General features: G+C 47.6%; 1 protein-coding gene across 6 annotated transcripts; it reads left to right on the top strand.

Annotated features, from left to right (window-relative positions):
• The first annotated feature begins 738 nt into the window (after positions 1 to 738).
• LOC111851021 (uridine diphosphate glucose pyrophosphatase NUDT14-like) lies at positions 739 to 20806 on the top strand. 6 transcript variants are annotated; one of them, XM_023825497.2, is made up of 6 exons: positions 739 to 786; positions 1039 to 1171; positions 11709 to 11752; positions 14940 to 15004; positions 16223 to 16538; positions 19005 to 20806. In XM_023825497.2, exons 2-6 carry the CDS (start codon positions 1091 to 1093, stop codon positions 19258 to 19260), a joined length of 762 nt encoding a protein of 253 aa, XP_023681265.2. In that variant the 5' UTR covers positions 739 to 786; positions 1039 to 1090; the 3' UTR covers positions 19261 to 20806. The 6 variants fall into 6 exon arrangements, with proteins under 6 accessions (XP_023681265.2, XP_023681263.2, XP_023681266.2 ...); XM_023825495.2 differs by having other exon boundaries at positions 16220 to 16538; XM_072699157.1 differs by lacking the exons at positions 739 to 786; positions 1039 to 1171 and adding an exon at positions 7253 to 7460 and having other exon boundaries at positions 16220 to 16538.
• The last annotated feature ends 451 nt before the right edge of the window (positions 20807 to 21257 follow it).

Genomic DNA, 21257 nt, shown 5'->3' with positions numbered 1-21257 from the left:
CAGGGGTGTCAAACTCCAGTCCTGGAGGGCCGGTGCCCTGCACATTTTTGGGTTTCCTTTCATTTAACACACCTGATTTGTGGTGGAACTGGGAACAAGCTAAGCTACACAGGGCTCCAGCCCTCCAGGACTGGAGTTTGACAACCCTGATCTAGACCAATGGTTCTCAGTCCTGTTCCTAGAGGACCCCCTACCAGAATTATTTCATTCTAACCCCACCTTAACCAGACTCAGATTGTCCTTAGTAGGCTAATAATGAATGTGGCAGGTTGAAATGTGGGCGATCTAGACTACAGGTTCTAGCATGTTTCCCTAGGATGCTCAAAAATTCTGTATATCATGCAATGTATATGCCTTACCAGGGTTAAGAGTCAGTGATTAAAAATATCGGAAAGTTCTGGGTATACCACAAAACTTTTATTGCTTTCGAAGTCCCATACATTACGTCATACGTTTGGAGTAATGACGTAGGATGGAATCATTATCCTAATTATGCAATTAAACACTAGCGTGCGTCTTTGTTTTTAATTTTCGGTGCAAAATATACTTATTGAGTCCTACATCCTTTAACACCCCATAAACTTAATCGTTCTGTTGCTAACTCCATCTCCCATTCCTGTCTTGGCTCCTCGCTGCTAACATCTCGTACATGCACCTGCCATAGGCTTATGCCGGAGGGCGTTACGCCTCCAGCTCCACCCAAAACATACCATGACCCCCTTTTCAGGACAAGTCGCGTTGCATTCACCCCACTTTCCGAAATTTGTTTTCCTCTCTCATTCAAATGTAAGAAATTGTAACCAACTAACGTATTCGCGAACAACGGATTACGTTATAAAATATATAACAACATAATCAGCCTAAAAAACCTGCATATAATGGGCGGATTGAAATGCGACAATAATTTTCATTACATTTAGTAATGACTGATTTAAGCCTTTTCTCTTTTTTCGATCGTATAAACTAAAGAGCGGCGGTACTGCAGTATTCTGTCCTTTATAGGATCCCGTAGGCATCTTTCAGTGTTCTCCCTTGTAGATGTGCAGTTTGTGGTGACACACACCAAGTGCTGAAGGGATCTCTGGGCGCCATGGAGCAGATTAATAACATCCAGGTAGTTCCGTGCACCAGCTCAGATATCTTGAAACCGTTCAGGGTGCACTACAGCCAGGTGAGTCGATATGTCGCTCAGTCGGAGGTGGTCGTCTGTCTGATATTGGGATCGAACCCTGTCTTCGCTTTTTCTCTGATGCCCCATTTAGATCTCAAGCCAGCCCCCATTTGTCTTCGCTAATCTAACCATCATCATAATACACTGTTCAGAGTAAGATGTAGTCGTGCGTGCTCTTGTGCTTGTGTCGTGGATTCACGTATTTGGACTGCTGGTTTGATCCTCTATATTGGCTTTGGTGCGGGAACCTGTCTGGCATTAAGGGGATGTGTAATACTGTACATGTACACAGTACAGGGATTCTGCATTGCTTCTAACAGATCTTATGTAGGATGTTTCAAATCAACTTTCTCGATCGCTAACTTAGCTTCAAAATAGTGCACAAATACTCATTCATTGATTCATAAATTCATTCATTCAGTCATTCGTTCATTTTGTACTTCGAATAAAAACCACTCAGTTCTTGAAATGATTGTATTGCTGTTGGACAGGATTAAAGAATATGACGTGCAACATTTTTAATTTAATAACTAAAAACCCCACCAATGAAGTCCACCTTAATTGCGGGAATAACGATTTCCTTTTTATGCCTAGTTCGTGGTATGTTACCCATATTCAGTTATCGTGCTCCTAATATATGGCATAGGGCAGATATCGAAGTAATTTTTATAGTTTTCGTAATTGCACCGCATATGTTAAGGGCACTTTCAAGAAATCAGTTTCCTTATGGATGCGCTTCGTTAACTGTGCCGAAGCAAACGCTGCTGTTTCTGTGACCCCAGTCTATGAAATGGGTGTTCTCATTTTACCTGGGGGCATTTAATTGTATCGATTTAGGAAAGGATTAGCCTACTTAAAGTAGATTCTGAGTTCTCCTCAATTAATTCCATCCACTTATCTTGATTTGGGTGATGGGGGGCTGGAGCGTATGGCAGGCAGCATTGGGTACCCACTGCATGGATGGGATGCTGTTTCATCACAGGCAGAGGCACATTCAGAGGGCATAGGGGGTGCCAGGGGTGATGTTCAGGTTGACCGAGGGGTTTTTTAGGAGCTTTTTTTTTTTAGTGAGGAAGCCCATACATTAAATCCCCCTTAATTGTAGGGCACATATGCATGTCCTTGGGAATCTTGAATCGCCAACGCTGGAGGTGCAAGGCAACACTGTTACCTGCGGAGCCACCCCCACCTTCTGCTGGCTGCTGATATTTTCTCGCAAGGCCCAGACCTCTTTCCCCACAGGATTTGTCAGTGAGTCAGTGGTCTGATTTCCAGGGCAGCCAGTGAGGGGATGAGAGCCTTCCAGGTGCTTGTGTCCTGACATCCTGACATACAGTAGGTGTGGAGTGGGAAAGCACTTTGGTAAATTTAGCCTTCGGTCATGGCAACGCTTATATTTTGTGAGAATTGTATCAATCAGAATATTACATGTGTTACATCTGAGGTAATATTTGCAGAGAAGGTGGAGTAATTTCTTTTCTTTAATTTCTTTACTTGCTCTTTTATGAAGGCTTGCGTTGGCATTGTGTTAGCCCAACATTATGATGTTTCTTCTGCTGAGGCAAAAGTTACATCAATGCGACCTCAGGATGCCTGGACATATTTGGTGGTGGTGGGAGGCTCTTAAGATCCTTGCAGTTTTGTGTTTTATTTTGAAGCAGTTCAATTGTAATAGTAAAAATGTAACCATGGTTAGTAGCAGTGCAGTATAGAGCATGTTCTGCTTGGTCTGATTTGGTCCCAAGGGGCCATTGGAGGTCTTAAAGACTTAAAGTAGCTTTTTCTGTGTCCAGCTACGATGGAGCTGCAGTGTTGAGTCACCATGCCGCCCACATATCGCCATCAGATACAGCTTCACTGCACCCCCCCCCCCCCTCCCCAAAAGAATCTGTCTCCCAAGTGGTTGGCTCTGCTCTTTTCCTGGATTGAGCCTCAGTGCAAGATTTTCTTTCTTTCATATGGCTGAACTGTAACTGTCACAAACTATTTTTGCTCTTGACTTTCTGGTGTTGTGAGAGATGGTGTGGTGTCGTATTGGTGGGGGACGTCCCACTTCAGACGCAACGTAATTAAAGCAAATGCCACATGCAGATTCCGGTCACGGTTGGCGTGGCCCCTCCTAAGTGTGGCCATTCTTGGTTTGAACCTATTCTGCCTGTTCAGGAGCAACTGTTTTAAAATTCCCCGTGTTACCTATCCAATACCAGTCAAACATGCAGATCTGTTTTAAGGTAATAAGACACTGACGCAACACCAGAAAATTCTGGAACTGCTAGTATTAGTTAGTATTATAACCTTGGTACAATCACTTCCAAGCAATGAGTATCTCATCTCCTGTACTTGACCTTGAACTGAGTCAAGGTCATTTTCTTTTTGTTTTTTGTTCTGCTCACACAAAAGACCAAACAATTGGTCCAACGGTAAAGACTTTTTCCCCCCTGTTTGGTTCCCTGTTTGGCTGTACAGTTAAGAAATACTAATACACGTCTGTTTGACTTCAGCATGGCCTGCGTTTGGAAACATTGTATGTGACAGTTTAGCCCGAAAATGGCTCAGCTTACGACTTTCCGGATGTACAGTGGTAATTTAAATAGAAAATGGCCTATTATGAAATGGGAGCGGGTGGTGAGAAACAGCTGTGGTGGTGGGTGTGGGGGGTGGTGATTTCATGCCACCTCCAGCGGAGAAGCAAACCCTGGGTTAAATTCACACACGCCAGAATCAGGCTGGCGAAACCGATTTAGGGAAGATCTGTATCAGCAACCAGAAAGACAGATAAGCCCGAACAATACAAGATTAAACCGCTGATGACATAACTTTGTGGTGGAAGGAAGGTGTTTGCAATGCGCTATTTACCACACATGGCATGTTACTTTGGACAAAAGTGTCTGCTGAATAAAACTAATATAAATATTGTCACAGTGGTCTTTTGATGATTAAAGTCTGAGGAAAAGGTGGTCTGCTCCACAAAGGACAGTTCTGTGGTCCAAGAATTCCAATCTGGGCTTTGTTTTGTTGATCTGAGTGTTTGTGCTGCCTGCTCTTCGCACCTTGGGTCCTCTTATCTTTCTCCCCGTCATTGCATTTCTGAGAATATTTCGATTCCCTTTTATTTTCACCTGGAATCCTGTCTAGAGGGAGATTTTTTTTTTTCTCCCCTCAATAACTTAACCCTACACCTTCAGAAGAGAGGCTGGTTTCAGCCCTGCACTGTTTCATGTCATCGTGAATTAACGTCCTTCTTAATCTCCATCTGTAGCTGTATAAAAACATGTGCGCGGAGTTTGCTGTCTGCAGACTGTTCATTGGCGCGCATGTAGCGAATGTTTGCCGGACTGCACGTGAAGCTGGGGGTGCTCCTGGTCTGAGCATCCTGGCACGCGTGACCGGCAGCTCCGGTGGACCGGTTGCTAACTGGTTGGTTTCTGAGGGGGGGGATGGCATGAGACAGCGGGTGGGTGGGTCGGTGGTCAGTGTGGCGTGGTGAGGGGATTAGGATGGGAGCAAGCGAGGCGGCGGACGGCGGCCCGCGGTGAAGCAGAACAGATGAAGGACGCCGATGAGCCGGGGCCCCACGGGCAAGGAGAGCGTGGGAAACGTGCAGCTCGCAGCGCTACGGTGGCCCTGGCTGCTGAGCGCGCTCAGTAGGCACAGGAAATAGGATTTGCTGGCACACTTTACGTTATAGCCAAGTGAGTCAGATGGGCGACAGAGGTGAGGACCAGGAAGAAGCTTCCCATGAAATGATCAAATCTGTGGTTGTGAAGGTCAATCATTCGCTTGCGCAGATGAGTCAGATCCACTTGACGTGGAAATAACGGGTTTGTCCTGTCAGCATGGCACATGCACCGTTGCACTATAGTGCCATGCACAGCTGGAAAGATGCATTCAGACGAGCCCCACATTTCGTATTTTCAGCTGGACCACAGAGAGTAGATTTCCGGCCGTAGGAGGCCGTCGGCTTGTCAGTGAGAGTGCGGCATTGTCGGACACGGTTGGTCCTCGTTGGCGCCGTGTTGGCCGGTTGAGCATGCGAAATCGGCGTTGGTGCTAGTTGGCGAAACTGAGATGTCTAATTGGGCTGTATGTCAACCATTGCTGCTAGTCGTGCCGGCGTGTTTTCCGGTGCAAAATTTCACAATCGACAGGAGCCGACTGTTCTTTGGTTTCGACCAGCCCTAGTCCCATGTCATCGGCTTGGCGTCCACCCAGCTTCAATCCTGAAAGACGCATTTCTAAAAGAGAGACGCAGCATGAATCGGGAGGGTCCTCGTCAAGGGTGCCCATCTGAAGCCTGCATGAAAAAGTGTACTTGGTGTCGTGTTGAGGCGACACTGTTACTAATTTTAATACAATGGCGACGATGATTATCATTATTCTTGTTGAATAGCCCTTTGTGGAAGAATGGGGTCCTACGTGCTGGAGCTTATTGGAATCAAAGTATCTCATGAGTGGGAAAAGTTGGGGGGGGGGGAGCTAAAGCCCCCCGCCCCCCATGGCACCCCTCCCAGCAGGCTGGGCAGGTTGGTCATTCTGGACATTGTATTTGTGTCCTGTGTCGTGTTTCCTTCGAGAGATTGCAGAATGTTATGGGGGAAGCATACAGTGCTTCATCAAGAAAGGGCTCATAAATCACACTCACCATCCCAGCGTAAAAGACGGTATCGCCCTAATGATAAGGAGTGCACTTGGGAGCCCTTTTCGAGCCGGAGACGAGCTGTCCGTCTGGGCTCCCGGCTCCATGTGGCGCTGTTAGGAAACAGGAGCGAGCGAATGTGTGTTCCTTCTCAGCATCGGCCAAAACGCTGCCCGAGGGTCATAGTCTCTCTGAAGACGGCTTCGCTTTCAGTAGCCGCTTTGTCGCGCCTCAGCGTAGGAGCGACTTCGCTTTCGGGAGCCTCGCTCCCAGCTTGTGGGCGGATTTTGAGACGGAGAGGATGCTGTACATGTTGCTGAAGGAAATGCAGCGGTCCACTCGTGACATTGGTGTATATTAAATTCACTCTATAGCTGCCTGTGTCTCTGGTTCCTTTATCTTTTATAACGACAGGGGGCGCCGCATGTCGACATCATGAAGGCAGCAGAGTGGCTTGCCGATTGGGGTGATCTACGCCCAGTCCCAGTCTGTAGTGGTGCCTGCTTTATTTGGGGAGGGGGGCAGTGTCTGGACCTCTGGAGGTTTGTGAGCTCGGTCGGGGGGGGGGCGGGGGGGCAGGTATGAAGACTCATCATTAGCCTGTAGAAGCGGGTGGGAATTTACTGTGGTCACTTATGCGTTTATGCTACTATCACGATAGCTCTTTGTGTGTGTGAAATTAAACCAGTGTGGTTCATTCTTTGCATGTTAAGTAACAAAATTTAAGCACTTGGGGCAGGGAGAACAGACTGATGGATGAGCGGATAGTTGTGCGATGTTTTTGTAATAAGGACGATGAGCATGTCAGTGGATTGCAGATCCACCTTGATATGAAGAGAGTCATCTGAATCCGCCACGTTTCCACATACCGCGCATCCAGCACCCGTTGCCATGCATCCTGTGCCCTCACCACCTACACACGCATACCGACTCGCTGTAATTACACGTGAGCGTCCCTGCGTCCACGCAGCCTGCATACTCCGTAATTAAGTGTGATATGTCAGGCATGTTATTTACGAGCCATTTTCCGTTGGCGCTGCCTGTGTGCATTCACGGAAATACACACGGTGTCCCCCCATCTGTTATTTTGTTTGTGGGGGGGGGTGGATAGCCCACGTTATATACCAGAGAGTGAAAGTGCCGTCAGCTCATGAACTTAAACACAGGGAAATATTTTGCAGGGATCTGCGCTTGCTTGTACTTGTTGCTGCCTGATTCTCGTGCGGTTCGGTCCCTCTGCCCTCGGCAAGCCCGGCCGTCGTGTCTGAATCTGCCTCTCGTTCCGGAAAATGTGCTCAGCACTGCCACCGTGGCCTGCGCAAGCCTTTTTTCCGGAAAATGGGAAATCTGAGCAAGAAATCGGGGAAAAGGATGGGAGAGCGCTGGGGGGTGGGGGTGGGTGTTAGGTTGTGGGCACTTCCTGCTCCATTTCTGGTTGGTGTTCATAATTACGTGACCCCAGAAGGAAGTGGTTTAATCTGCATGCGTCCACCAGCGGGAGAGCGTGCACTGTCAGTGAACTCGCATGAAACAATGCATGTCTGCGGCCCTTGCGGAGGAGAGGGGGAAGACCCGTTTCTCAGAACCTCCCCACCCCCTGAAAGTCTACCTCTCTGCTCCTTGCACACCTATGATGGGCTGCGCCACATGGAGGTAGGTGTTCTTCCCGGAGAAAGTGACTGTGCAGAGCTGATGACCTACTATTGCCCACATGTACAGACAGATACTCACTGAAAATATTCAGGTTAAATCCTCACCTAAGGGTATGGCGGCGTTTTCTCTGTAATTTGAATCTGCAGTGTTTTGGTGGTGAGTTGGTGGTTGTCACCCGCTATGCCAGTTCTGGATCTGCATCCTTCCTAAATGTGAGTGTTCTGAACAATGCCCACATGGAGGCCGTCCCAGGCTGCCAGGGGAGTGGGCTGCATCCTGTGAGGGTGGTACTGTAGACGCGCTGTGATTCTCCCCTTGTTGCTGTTGTCTCTGAGACCAACTGTAACACACCTGTGGGTCTGTGGGGATGAGGGATGCCTTCAGTGGCACAGCGAGTATTGGAATGGCACCTGGTGACAAACGATGGCCGTAACTGACAGTCACCCTACCTCTGTGGACTTCAGTGCCTCGATGTCTTCTTTGGGTGGGGTTTCCCCCGTGATGTCGGCCATAGAGTGGCATGTGTCTTTGGCACGTCTCGCTGCAGTCAGCCTCATCTGAAAGAGCGTATTGTCTGCCTACTGTGGTATCCCACCACCCCAACCCCCCTCCTCCCGCCCGCCCTGTCCTCAGGGTTGGGGGGAAGAGGCGGGCATGACTCTGCACCAGTCGTGTGTCGGAGGAGAGAGGAACGGTCCTGGGCGGGACGGGAAGACGGACGAGCGGGACATGATCAAAACGTGCTTTGTGTGCTCTATCATCACTTGAGATCTTTTGAAATATTCATCACGAGGCTCCGTTGTTTTTGGCAGCTGTTTTAATGCCGTTTCCTGCGAAGAGCTTCGCTCCAGAGTGCCTTCAGATAAAAGAGGATTTCAGCAAGAAACGAAATTAACCCAGACTGTGATCTTTCTAAGCGACTTTTCTAGCGAAGCTGAGGAAGATCCTATAACAAACTGTAGAATCTGTACTACCTTATAGTAGAACCAGACCTTCGTCGGAATGAGAACCAGCACAGGACAAGGCAAGAGAGGCCCTGACTTTCCATAGAAATGCTGTGACGCATGTATTGAATAAAATGCTACCCCTCCCTGTCGATTGCCTGACTTCCAAATGCTGCTGACAGCCCAAGGGCACAGAAGATGCTCAGTGGGTGTGGCTTAGGGCTGCTTCACAGATGATTGGCTGAAACATGGTGATTGTGGGTGGGTTGTTATTGGGGCTGCTCGATTACGGCAAAAAAAAAAAAATCATAATCACAATTATTTTGATCAGCATTGACATCACGATTAACAGAATTAATCATTGACTTTGGAAAGATCATGGAAGATCATGATCAAGTGGATTTCCCTGAACTTTAAATATAATTCAACTGAGAAACAAATAAAAATGGGCTGGATTTATAACATGAGAAATTGCTAAATGAAATGTGCCACAATAATTGTTTTCTGTTGATTATTTTCTTTTGATAATCACTGGAAGCCAAAAATGTAATTGGTATTAAAATTCAATTAATTGCCCAGCCCTAGTAAATGCCTTTGTCTCTTTTCAGTGTAACCCTAGGGGAGGTAGCGTATGTTCATCAACAGAGGACCGGTCAGTCTAACTTCTGATTGGGATGAGGGGTTATACAGCTTGAGGTATTAGCTTTCAGCTGTATGTATACATCTTATTTGAATTAAAACAGCAGTGATGAAGCTTCTTACTAGTTGAAACACCTGCTTCTCTGTTTGGCTGATGGAAGATGGCGTGTAGTTTCTGGGCAGGACAGAGATGCTTACTGGGACCTGCAGGAAAGCTGTGGGATGATGGCTGGGGCGATCTGTGTCACACCTTCGATGACTCACGCTTGTATGGTAGCTGCACTCCTGCAAAAATCCCGTAAGACTGGAGCACTAGCCAGTCATATGAATTATGAAAGGACCAGTAAACCCAGCTGCAGAGAAGACGGACCAATCAAAATTGTGTGTTCGAAAGCACATTGTAATTGTTTTATTATTAATTTTGTGGTGCCTTTCATAATATTGGATCTTATTGAAGGGCTTGTCCATTGCTCTCGGTATTACCCCGATTCAGTGTTTCCCAACCCTCAGGTACCCCCTAGACAGTCCCGGTAGGAGCAAAAACGTGGACTGTCTTGGGGTCCTTGAGGACCGGGTTGGGAAACACTGCCCTGATTGTCACTATAGATCTGGTATGCTGCTTGTGGCTTATTGCTTGATTGACAGGTGAATGAGGTAAGTATATCCCAATGTTGGGTTCTGCATAAAGAAAGTGAATTGGAGCCAGTGCTGGAAAGGTCAAAGAGATTAACAAGGACTGGTATGAAGAGCCGCCCGCTTGTGACACCTCCCTCTCCTCTTCCTTTCTCCTTTTCTCCTCCATGCAGCTTGGTGTATGAAACATTTATTTCGGTTTTGCCTTGTGCCAGGAGTTCTAATATAACACTGTATATAAAACCCTGTTTCTGTCTGCAACAATGAGCCAATTGATCCAGGGCCCCTGCCAGAGATTTGCTCAGCAGTGCGGAGCTTCTCAGGAGCATATTTTAGGCAATGATTTGGTTAGAAACAGGCACAATTTCATGCAGTCCAAAATTAGCTTGATACAATTATGTGTAACTAAAGCTAAATGGAATCGTGTTGCTTATTAGGTCATTCTGGAAAATGTGATAACTCATTACTATTCAGGAGTGAGCAGTACTGGTTGGTTAGCTGTATATTTTTATATCAACACGTGTCTACATTAAATCTGCATTTTGTGTCATTGCTAATAAGAAAAAAAACCCAAATGATTATCTTCAATAGCTGGCTAATTATCCATGATTTTTCCGTTTTCATTTAGCTGTTGGTAACTCCTTTGTTATGCTACACATTTTTGGCAGATCTTGTCATTATTTGTCAAGCTTTATAGCACCTCTGGTAAAAACTAATGTATATTCATGATGTTTGTCCTGCCCACCATCATTGCGCTAGGAGCTCTTAGATAAGAAATACTGCTCAGTAATAAAGATGACATAAATAACCATTTTTATCTCAATGTGCTAGCTGTAATGAGAGCTGAAATCTGTCATTTCTCGGTGAGTCATTTCAGTCATTAGTTCTGGCCTGACCTACCATTTTTTTCTGCATGTTTAATGGCTGTCACTTGAGATGTGCTGGTTTTTCATAAGAGACGGGGTTTGACTAGAAGGAGTCCATTAACATGAAGATATGTTCCCTGCTGTTAGCGAAATCCACGGATGCTGGAGAGGACGAGGAGTCACCCTTGTTTTCGCTGAAGGTGTCTTTCCGAGGAGCAGATGTGGCGTGTGGCATGTGGGCTCTGCTTGTGTCGAATTTCAGCTTCTGCCCAGATTGGAGGTTTGTCGTGGAACGGGCGGCGTGCGTGCGGCGTGCGTGCGGCGTGCGTGCGGGTAACCACCGTCAGGCTTGCAAACGGATTTGACGGCACCTCTGCTTCAAGGCCACGAAGGGCACGGGCGGCTCCCGCCCATAGAGCAACTCACTTGGGGAAATCGAACACAGTCGTGCGTTTATTTTCTTGTTTGTTTTTATGGTGAGATTAGGCCTTATTGCCACACACACATGCACAGAAACACACATCATTTCCCCTCATGGGGTTGTCCTTGGTCTCCATCCTAGGATTCGGAGAGCTTTTTACACATGACTGGATGACATGACAGCTCAGCCTGGCGACCTGGGGGGGGAAAGCAATTTCCTCACAGTGTTTATTTAATTTATAGCATTTTCCTTTCAGATCACCCACATTACTTGTTCTTCCTGCAGTCTGACAAACCCATACATCTCTCCCCACATGTCTTGTGCACAGGAAAGTGTGTGTGTGGGTGTTAAATTTTTTTTTGCAATGATCCCCCCCCCCCCTACATTTTCCTGCATTCCAAACAGGGTTCCTTGCTGCACTGTATGTACGTTCCCCTACAGCAAACTACGTGTTGTGACCCGAGTAGTGGAAAAAAAAGCTCTTATGCTCTCCCTGTAATAAGCAGTTTAAGAACCAAGAGCTGCTTAATCTGGGGTGAACTCTGTTGTTTGCTTGTAAATGGTACTAATAAAGTTGCTAGATCTGACTACCTTAATCCTTGGAATCCCTGATAATCAAACATCAGCTTTATGCCCCAGGAAAGAATCCCTCTGTCCACTTCTCTGTTCTGGATGAGTTTTATATATAATAAATAAATAGTAATATATTGGCTAATTTTGTGATGCCTCTTTTGTCTGTTCACAGAATGGAACCAGGAAGTCTTGGGACTTTATGCAGACCCATGACAGGTGAGAATGCATCTGTAATATGGTATGACCAGGTCTGAGGTCATAAAATGGCTTGAATGTCCATATCACTTCATGCAAAACTGGCTGAGAAATACTGAGGTCAATTGTAACTTTTTATCCTAGACAAAGTACTCAAGCCTCGTTTGTTACTGAAGCTTATTCATAGCTCTGTGACCATCCCGCCTTCACCTTCCCATATTTGTCCATGAATCAAATCAACAGTAGGCCAAACAAATGGTCATCTAACTCTTGATGACCACCAGAATGGCTCATTCAGGGCTTTGGTTCTTCAGGCTACCATTCCAAGAGCAGATAGGAAGTTGAAGTTCATAGGTAGCTAGAGAAAAGTCGTTAGTTATCTCCCCAGTAAGTGTATGTGTGTACATCCAAAAAGAAGTGTGTTATAAAGACAGTTATGCACAGTAAATTAATAAAACCATCAGGAAAGATTAGTGATACAATATCTAAATGACCCTATAGGTATAAGGAGTGAGGCAGTGAAGGAACAAGGGTGCAGTGGGGGTTTGGTTTAACTCTCCCATGACGAAGCCTCTTCGTCACTCTTTGGACAACTAGAGATGTAGTGATGCTCTTCAGTCCCTCACAACAATGAAGGAGAGTAGAGACATGCCAGGCCTGAGTGAAAGGTAAAGCCACTGTGAACCAGCATCTGCCTGGGTCATTAATGTCTCTGTGGTTCTTTGTGAGAAGCACCCAGCTATTTGTCCTTTGTGGTCTGACACAAACATGAGAGATTTGCTTGAGGGGAAGCCATTGTCAGTTGACCTTCTCTTGTGTTTGTGATGTCAGCTCTGAGGACCCTGTGTCAGCTGGATGGTAGAGCAATTATCTTCAGCGAGATTCTGAGCTAGAACACCTAGTAGTGGCTGGAGGACAGATGTTTCTGAAGCACTTACGCTGCCATTGGCTGCAGTCCCATAATTCAAGTTCAGGCTGCAATGTAAGGAGAGCTTTGTGCTTTGCCTTGGTTTTTATTTCTTGAAGCTGCTCTGGTGACAAGCCTACCGGGCCTGTGGGGTTGTGACCTTCGTCCGATCTGAGTCACCCTGACCCACTTGGGCAGCCAGGGTGTTGTCCGGTCGGCGTCTTTATCGCCTCTCCGCAGCCTACAAGGAAAGGCAGATCGCTTTCTGGAAGTTTCCTCTTCCTAGTGCGTTTGTTTTTTTGAGCTGAGAGGGATACTGGAGAAAAGTATGTGAAGGCGTGGATCCAAGTAAAGGTTCACGATTTCATTATCAGGGACTGAAATTAATCTCGAACACTGTAGATAAAGTGCTTCCCTCCTCGCTTTTATAATGCACTTTTTTCCCTCTCTTTGCTTAAGAAAGATGATTGGACAGCGCCCTTTCTCCATGGGAAATCCAGGGCTGGGCTTCCTGCACCTTAAACCGCTTCCGTTTTCCCAACACAGGCCTCGGCTGCCTGGCCCCAGCGGTGACACGCGCGCACGTTGGAGCCGAGACCTTAGCCATACGTGTAATCCCGTTCCCCGCTATTTGAGTATTCCCCCTGTGCGCGCGCACGTCGGAGCCGAGATCTTAGCCATACGTGTAATCCCGTTCCCCGCTATTTGAGTATTCCCCCGTGCGCGCGCACGGCCAAATTAACGACGCGCACGGTGGCGCCGCAGAAGCAGGACTTCCTGTACCTGTATCTATCCATGAAGGGCTTCCGGAGATGGAAGCTGGGGCGTGCGATCGATGTGCGGCCGGTTTTATAATGTCTTCTTCAGGTCTGAGGTGGGAAAGGTGATTGACCCCCTTCCCCCCTCCACCGTCCTGCTCTGCACCCTCTGGGTCTTTGTTCGGTAAAGCCCTGCACTTGAGCCCTTTTGGTGGAAGCGTCCTCCATGTGAAGAGGCACAGGACGCCCGCTAAGCCATTGTGTGTGCTGTCCTTTCCCTCCAAAAATCCTATTATTGTGAGATTCCTAAGATCAAGATGTTTTTTTTTTTTTTTTGTTTTTTTTTCAGAGGAAGGTTTAGCCGGCAGATTAGAATGCGAGTAAGGAGACGAGACAAAGGAGGGGATGTTAATCCTGGGTGAGCAGGGGGGGGGGGGCAAGGTGCTGCCCCATTCCTGTGGTCATCCATGTCTCACCCTACTATTATTAGAAGATGCGTGGCACCAAACTGACCTTGCCTTTAAAAGGGGCGGGGTGGGGGGGGGGGTACTGGGAAAGAACTTCAAAAGTCCCTTGAAGAGTTGCTCAAAGGACGCAGGGGCGACATGGAGCAGGCCCAGGCATTAATTAAGGCGATAACCTCACATTTTCAGCTGCTGCAGGAGCGTCCAACCACCCCTGTATCAAAGCCTGCAGCTTAATTGACACTGTCTGACATCCCAAATAGATGAGGGGGGGGACGTTTTTTTTTTTCTTTCAGCGTAAAAGCTCCCCCTTAACACCCCCCCCCCCCCCACCACCCCAACTTGTGCTGAGGTGTTTACGTGGAAGTGGGTGTGAGAATAAGCTGTGTGTACGTTTTAAGTGGTAAATGACAGAGGAAACTGCAGTGTTCTAGACCCATGGCTGCCACTGGCACTGTAATCAAAGCCCCTTTGACGTACGCGCTGGTGCTTTGTGTGCGTGTGTATTTACACGGTGTAGTCCTTCCGAAGGACATCAACGCGCCGTGCGGCTCGGCTCGACATCATTAATGTAGCAGTGCTTTGCAGTCCAGCTAATCAGGCCTGACAGGGGACTGCAGCTCCAAACTGAGCCGGCTCACTGGCACGTCTGAGACCAGTCATGCCTGAAGGGACTGCAGATGCTGACTGTTCTCTTTTTATCGACCCTAAATCACCCCTTTTCGCTGAACGGGGAGGAGGGGGGGGTGGTCAGAGGCTGTTCGCACAGATACATATACAGATGATTCATAACCTCCTTGGTCGAAGGCTTCTGATTCGCGTGCCTAACAGTAACTGTGTTATAGTAACACAACACTAGCGTGAATAGTGCTTATGCAAGCACACAATCTAATCCATGACTGCAAAGAAAAGTGAAATTATTTCAGTGTTTCTCTCAAGCTTAAAAGGGAGCTGGTGATGGATATGTGGGGTGGGGGGGTGTCTGTCTATCAGGGCTGTGTGGCTCAGGGGTAAGGGCGGGGGGGTACTATTGAGGTTTTTCTGAACCTTATCTTGTTGTTTTTGGACTTTCCTTACAGTGTGTCTGTCTTGATCTTCAACACGACCCGTCACTGTTTCATCCTAGTCAAGCAGTTCCGTCCAGGTACGGTCTCCTCCTCCGTTCCCTCGCTTGATCCTTGTGTCCGCATCCCGTGGCGTCACGCCGCTTGTTATTGATCCCTCCCGTAGCTGCTGTTACCAGCCCTTGTCTCAAAACCGTATCCCGCAGCCATTACTTGCCGCCGTGTGTCGGGAGGTGTGTGGACATCAGCAGCACCAATGCTGGGAAATCATTTTCCGCTCAGCTGCCCCCCTGTGCTGCCGCAAAGGCATTAGTGATGAGATTGTACTGCCCCCCCCCCCCCCATCCCACAGGAGAGCTCTATCCTGTGTGTGACGAAATGTCTTCATTACCTACGCCGCCTACCCCCCCCACTCTGAGTTCCCTGCCCAACCCCCACGCTATATCTGACAGGATCGCCTGCAGTCTATCCAGTCCCAATTCCTTTGTTTTATTTTATTTATTTGTGCAACTGGGGACTGCAGTCATAAAACCGCAGAATACTCAGCGTAATCCGCCGCTCTTGCTCCAAGCCCGCCCTCCCTAGCACTCCGCACAGAATACCCCCCCGGGCAGCAAAGTTCTCCAGCCACTCAGTCTGGGTAGGAAGCCAGCGGAGGTCGGCGTGTCTGTGTTTCTGCACCTGGGCGTGTGCCTGGGGGGCGCCTTTAAACGCTGCTGCCCCAGCCGCTTGCTCCCTGTCAGGTCGGGCTCGCCGGGACGACGCGCCGGGCGGCGCGGACGAGAGCCGACCGCGGCCCACGTAACGCCGTGCCCGTTGGAAATGTCTCAGGCATCACCCCGATAAAACACCCCTAACGCCTTGCCAGAGGTATTTTGAAAACAAAGCAGATATTAGTCATGATTTTAGCGAGTCCCTATTCCAGAAATCCTTTTATAAATCTTCTCCGTGCTCAGTGTTTGCAGCAGAGAAAAAGGCCCTTTTATTTATTTCAGTGGGCGTTGCAGGACATGGGCACCACCCTATTTAATAATGGAAGGAAGACGTTGCATTCAGAACAGCACAGTATACAGCAGTAAACACTTAAAGAATAGTATTCAAACAATGTACTTTAGGGGACTTTCTTTTCCTTAGGGCCCATCTGTTGATGAGCATGCTTTACTTCTTTGTGTGTGTGTGTGTGTGTGTGTGTGTGTGTGTGTAAGGATTTTGCATGAGTATGAAAGACACAGAGGGGTTGCACACAGATGTAGGGATATATGTACGTGTTTTCACACATAAACCTTCTTCCCCAGCAGCGGTGTACATGTGTGAGTGGGAGAAGAGCCAGCCAGAGAAGGTCAAGGAGAAGGTCAGCGAAGAGGCGGGGAAGGATGCTTCGAAGGGCGGAGAGCCGGGGGTGGAGTCAGCTGAGACAGAGACAGATAATGCAGAGCTGGATTCGGGACACATCCAGGACATCCCACCAGCCTCAGTGGGCGTGACCTACGAGTTGTGTGCCCGGCCAGTGGATAAGCCTGACCTTTCCCTGGAGGAGATCGCCCGTCAGGAGGTTCTAGAAGAGTGCGGCTATGACGTTCCTGTCACCAAGCTGCGGAGGATCACCTCCTACAGGTATATCCCCTTCGGGACATCAGACGCAGGCCTTATCTCGCTGCCACTGCCCACATGCCGTTCGTTCAGAACACCACATGGACTTTCTCCTTTTTTAAGCTACTGGAAAGACAAAAAGCTTTCATGTAGGTAGCAGTTATCAGCCTACCTGTGTCCACTGGCCCATGTATTGACTGGATATGGCTCCATTATTGCAGTGATTTACACATCGGTTTATATAGCCGCAATCAGGTACCACCTGGGGATTGTCAATGGTCCATTGTGCTGCTATCAGCTACGGGACAGAAGGCTGATGTTGTAAAGGTATCTAATGAGCCCACACACCTGCCTGCAACTGCACCTGCTTCTGATGCCACTGTGGATTCCCAGCATAGGTTTTCACAGCCACACCTCTCCAAAGTGTATGGGAATTGCAGCTGGTGGTGTGGTGTGAACTGTGGGCCACATCTGCATACTGTACATAAACACATGTGTGTGTCCCTAATGATGGCTTAACATGAGTGACCCCGTGTATCTCCGTATACACATCTAGCCCTAAAGAAATGATCTCATTCATAAAAATGTGGAAAACCACATTTGGTCATTCTCACACTGTAGATGTGCAAGAAACTTAATTCCTTCTGCAAGGAAACTCCAGTCTTTAGTCACAGATGCCCATAATACATGTTGTCATCATGTCTGAATCATTTCTTGCCTTTTGTGATATTTTTAGGATTGACTCAGTCCTGGTTTTGAGGAAGAGTTGTGTTGCAAATGATGCACAAGCGTCTGGGCATGTGTTTTTGCATGCCGTGTCTTTAACACATGATGCCTGGAACCCTTTCAATGCTCGCTGGAGGTGAGAAGGCCCAGTGCTTTCATCGTGAGGAGATGCAGTCGGGACACTGATGGCTGGTAAAGCTAACTGTGATCCTGTAAGTGAACGCTGCTGCTGTCTGCTCCACAGACATCCATAACGGCCTCGGTCCCTCACCGGTTCCATCTCGCCACCTTTCTGAAGACAGTCCAGTAAACAAAGCTCTTCCCTGGCCCATGGGGGGGGGGGGGGGTAGCTAGTCAGGTTCTCCCACATGGTTTGGCCCAAGCTCCCTCATGAAGAAACCGAACAACTATTTCAATTTGGCAACATGCTTGGGTCTGTCTCTGTCCCCCTCTTACCCCCAGTCTTTGGGTGTCATGGCAGCCCCCATTCCGCCATGAGCCAGTGCCTGAGATAAGCCCCATGAGGGATGAACCCATCCCTCCCCTACAGGCAGGCACAGGCCAAACCAATCGCATAGCACATACCTCAGGCCCCGAGCCAGGGCCGTCCTGGTTCCTGCCTGTCAACACAGATTGGATTTCTTAAAATTGAAGCAAATAAGAGGAAAATAGAAATGAAACTGATGTTTGGTGGTGTGTGTGAGGGGGAATGTTTGACTAAAAGTGGTTGTTTGGAATGTGCCTGGGCTTGAGCTGGAATGTCTTTTGTCCTGTAGCATTGAAAGCCCCATTTTCTTTTATGGGTCCTTTTTAGGATTTAAGCATCTCATTAATCAAAGTTAAATGGAAGCGACACGCACAGGATGTTCCAGCAGGACTCCTATGGGCAATGCTACACAGTATCTCCCCTCTGAGGAACCAGACACTCTTCGCACTAAGCAGAGTTTTAATTCCCTTTGAATGCTGAATCCCAGTTTGTGCCAAACTCCATACGAGGCATCAGATATCCAATGGCATATGTATGGGTTGTTCCCTTTTTTACGTTTCTTTGGCTGCACTGGGTGTCAGGCAGTGTTTGGGAGCTTTTTCTCCAGCACGTTTCTCAGTCCTTCAAATGATGAGTTCCCCCAGAATGAGGTTAAACAAGTGGGGAATCTCCCTAAGAAAGGGCCACTTTTTATCTCGCAGTAGCTGCTACCCTTTCCCAAGTGCTTGGGCCATCCTGTTGAGATCTCATGGAGATGCCTTGGGTGACACAACACCTAAGTGATCCAGTGACTGCAGTGCATGGCGTGACGCTTGCTCTTCCTCTTGGGGGGGGGGGGGGGGGGGATAGAAGGGCTGTGGGCTTTTTAGACCCTCAGCACTTCAGGTGCAAGACAACCGAATCAAAACAGCGGCTGTGGCGCTCAGGAAAAGGTCGTCAGCCTGGATGAGGGATATCAGATCCTCCAGACAAGTACCCCTGGCTGACTGGAGGTGGACCAGCTGCAGCTTTGACTGGGAAAATCATGCTACTGTCTTCCTTCTGGGACTATAAAGCAAACTGGACCGGGCAGGCTTCTGGTGACAAGGAACATTGAAGCTTGGTCATTGCCTAGAGCAAGGGGGTCTTCCATCAAGTGGTCATTAGATGGAACCTTCTCACCATTGGCTGTTTTATCACAGCTGTGCATGAGGATCATAAAGCAGGGCGAAGGGCTGGAAGAGACCCATCGGTGAACCAATGAACCAATGAATTTTTCGCCCCCCTTTTTTTGGTAGGTTGGGCGTGGGAGTCACCGGCGCCAAGCAGACCATGTTCTACGCAGAGGTGTCAGATGAGAACTGTGTGGGCGTGGCCGAGGGCAGCAGGCAGGCGTCGGAGGGGGAGCTCGTCGAGGTGGTGAAGGTGCCCTTACATGAAGCCATCAGATTCGCCTACGACGAGAACATCCCCAAGACCATGGGCGTGATCTTCAGCTTCGTCTGGTTCCACAGCAATATGTCACCCAAGTACAAGATATCCACTAATGTGTAGCATGTTCAGCCAGTGTCAAATTACTCCCCCCTCCCCCCCTCCATTACCTAGGCTGGGGGATTTTCTGTTAATACATTTTTTTTAATGTATGGATGTATGTATGTATGTATGGAGTAAAAGTGATTTAGGTAAATGGCCTTTTTCATTATAGCTTGTACAGTAGGTGGTTTCTCTGTTACTCCTACTACATTTAACTGCTTAATTCAAGATTCAAGATGTTTTATTGTGCAACAAGTCCAATAGACTGCTTACCCAGGCACACCCAGAGAACTATTGTCAGCCCTAAAGCAGTGCTAACACTGTAGTTTTATTGCAATTCATTTGTTGTAATGTTTTCTTTTTTATTTCCCGTTATCAGTGTCTGTTGGCCATAATATATAAGTCAAGGGCTTATGGGATTGGGAAGGTTCTGTTTCGGATCATTAACTTTAGATATGACATTTGATACAGCCATTCCGCAAGGCAGGGAGCATAGGGCTGTGTCACATCCAGTCGTTTCTGTTTAAATACAGACAGTCAAAACACTATCAGGCTTGGGAGTCAACTGAGCCTCACCACCATCAGCAGGCTCATAACAGGGGGATGCTACTTGTGGTGAAACGGTGCTAGCAGATATCTCAGGTTTTACAGCTGTGGTGGGGCAGGGGCGGGGGGCGCTCACGGCTAGTGTGAATTGCACGTTTACGCAGTCTTAACATACAAACAAACACAGACGAACATGGCACCATGGAACCGTGGGGGGATTGTAATGATATGTTTGCGACTGTACAAATTTGACTTGAGAGCTGCTAAGTGATTTGGCGGTAACCTGAAAGGTGTCGTTGTGCCTTTAAATTAACTTCTTTTGGTTAAGGGTGACAGTCAGGAATGTGGCTCCAGGCTTCCATTCCCGTGCTCTTATGTCATGCTTTGTGCTCTCTGTCAGCATGCCGTGTGCCATTTTAGCAGTAGGACTGACATCTGAGTGAAGTTCGTAGTGCAAATAAATGTCCCTGCAACACGGAAGGCCAGAATGTGGGAGCTGGTCTGTTTCATTGTAGTATAAAATGTGCAGGTTAACTTTGCAAACAGTTTTCCTGTCATGCTGATGGATTAAAGACAGTTAGGAGGTATGGCGGACAATGCAAATGAGGTTTTTTTGTCCTGGAGTACCTGAGCTGTGGCTGCAGCCCATTCAGGCTGTTTACCGTGGTGATACAGGGTGAGGATTCAGGTTTGGGTTCATTTTGCAAAGCCATTGAGCTGAAGGATGTATAAATCAGGTTTGAACGTTAACGGTATGATGTATTAAAGCAGTTTTATACCACAGTGTTTACTGTAGCTTGCACAAGTATTAAGTTTTATTTCTTAATATGAATCATCAAATAAGTAATACAGTATTTAATTGACTTGAGTTAAAATTTTGTACTGGTGTATGTATGTTTTGGGCTGTGGATTTTTATGGATTTTCCATATTTGTTAATGATATTAATCTTTGTCTTTGTTTTACAGTATTAAGACATAAATATAAATATTTACAGTCTACTGTTGCGCTGTCAGAATGTCATTACATGTCATTGTGATATTTACTTGGGCCTCCTTCAGAGTGAATTGTAAATAAAAGGATTCACTCCCAAATGTCATGGAGTAAGTTCATGGGCTGGTCTTTGCCCCCTGCCCTCCCGAAGCCGGTCCAGGATGACTCCACAGGTGAGAAGAGAATGAGTTTCAACCTACAGCAAACACAACAAGACATACATACTGATGGGGTTTCCTTAGCTGTTGCTCCTCTAGTCGTAGTTCTAGATCTACACAATTAGACTGGATTTACACATTAACTCCTGCATGGCAAAACTGACCCGACAACAAACACGCGCTTCATCAGCTTTCCCTCCCTTGTCTGAAGTAGGGACACAGTGAGGGCACGTTGCCATGACGATACTTGTGTTTGCCTCCCCCTTTTCGGAAGTGTGGTAATCATTAGAGGAATGTTTCGCTGTTTGATGAACAGGAGAAGC

This window comes from Paramormyrops kingsleyae, chromosome 14 (assembly GCF_048594095.1).
Source record: "Paramormyrops kingsleyae isolate MSU_618 chromosome 14, PKINGS_0.4, whole genome shotgun sequence".
Classification (NCBI taxonomy): Eukaryota; Metazoa; Chordata; class Actinopteri; order Osteoglossiformes; family Mormyridae; genus Paramormyrops; species Paramormyrops kingsleyae.
This window is presented reverse-complemented; position numbering and strand designations above follow the sequence as displayed.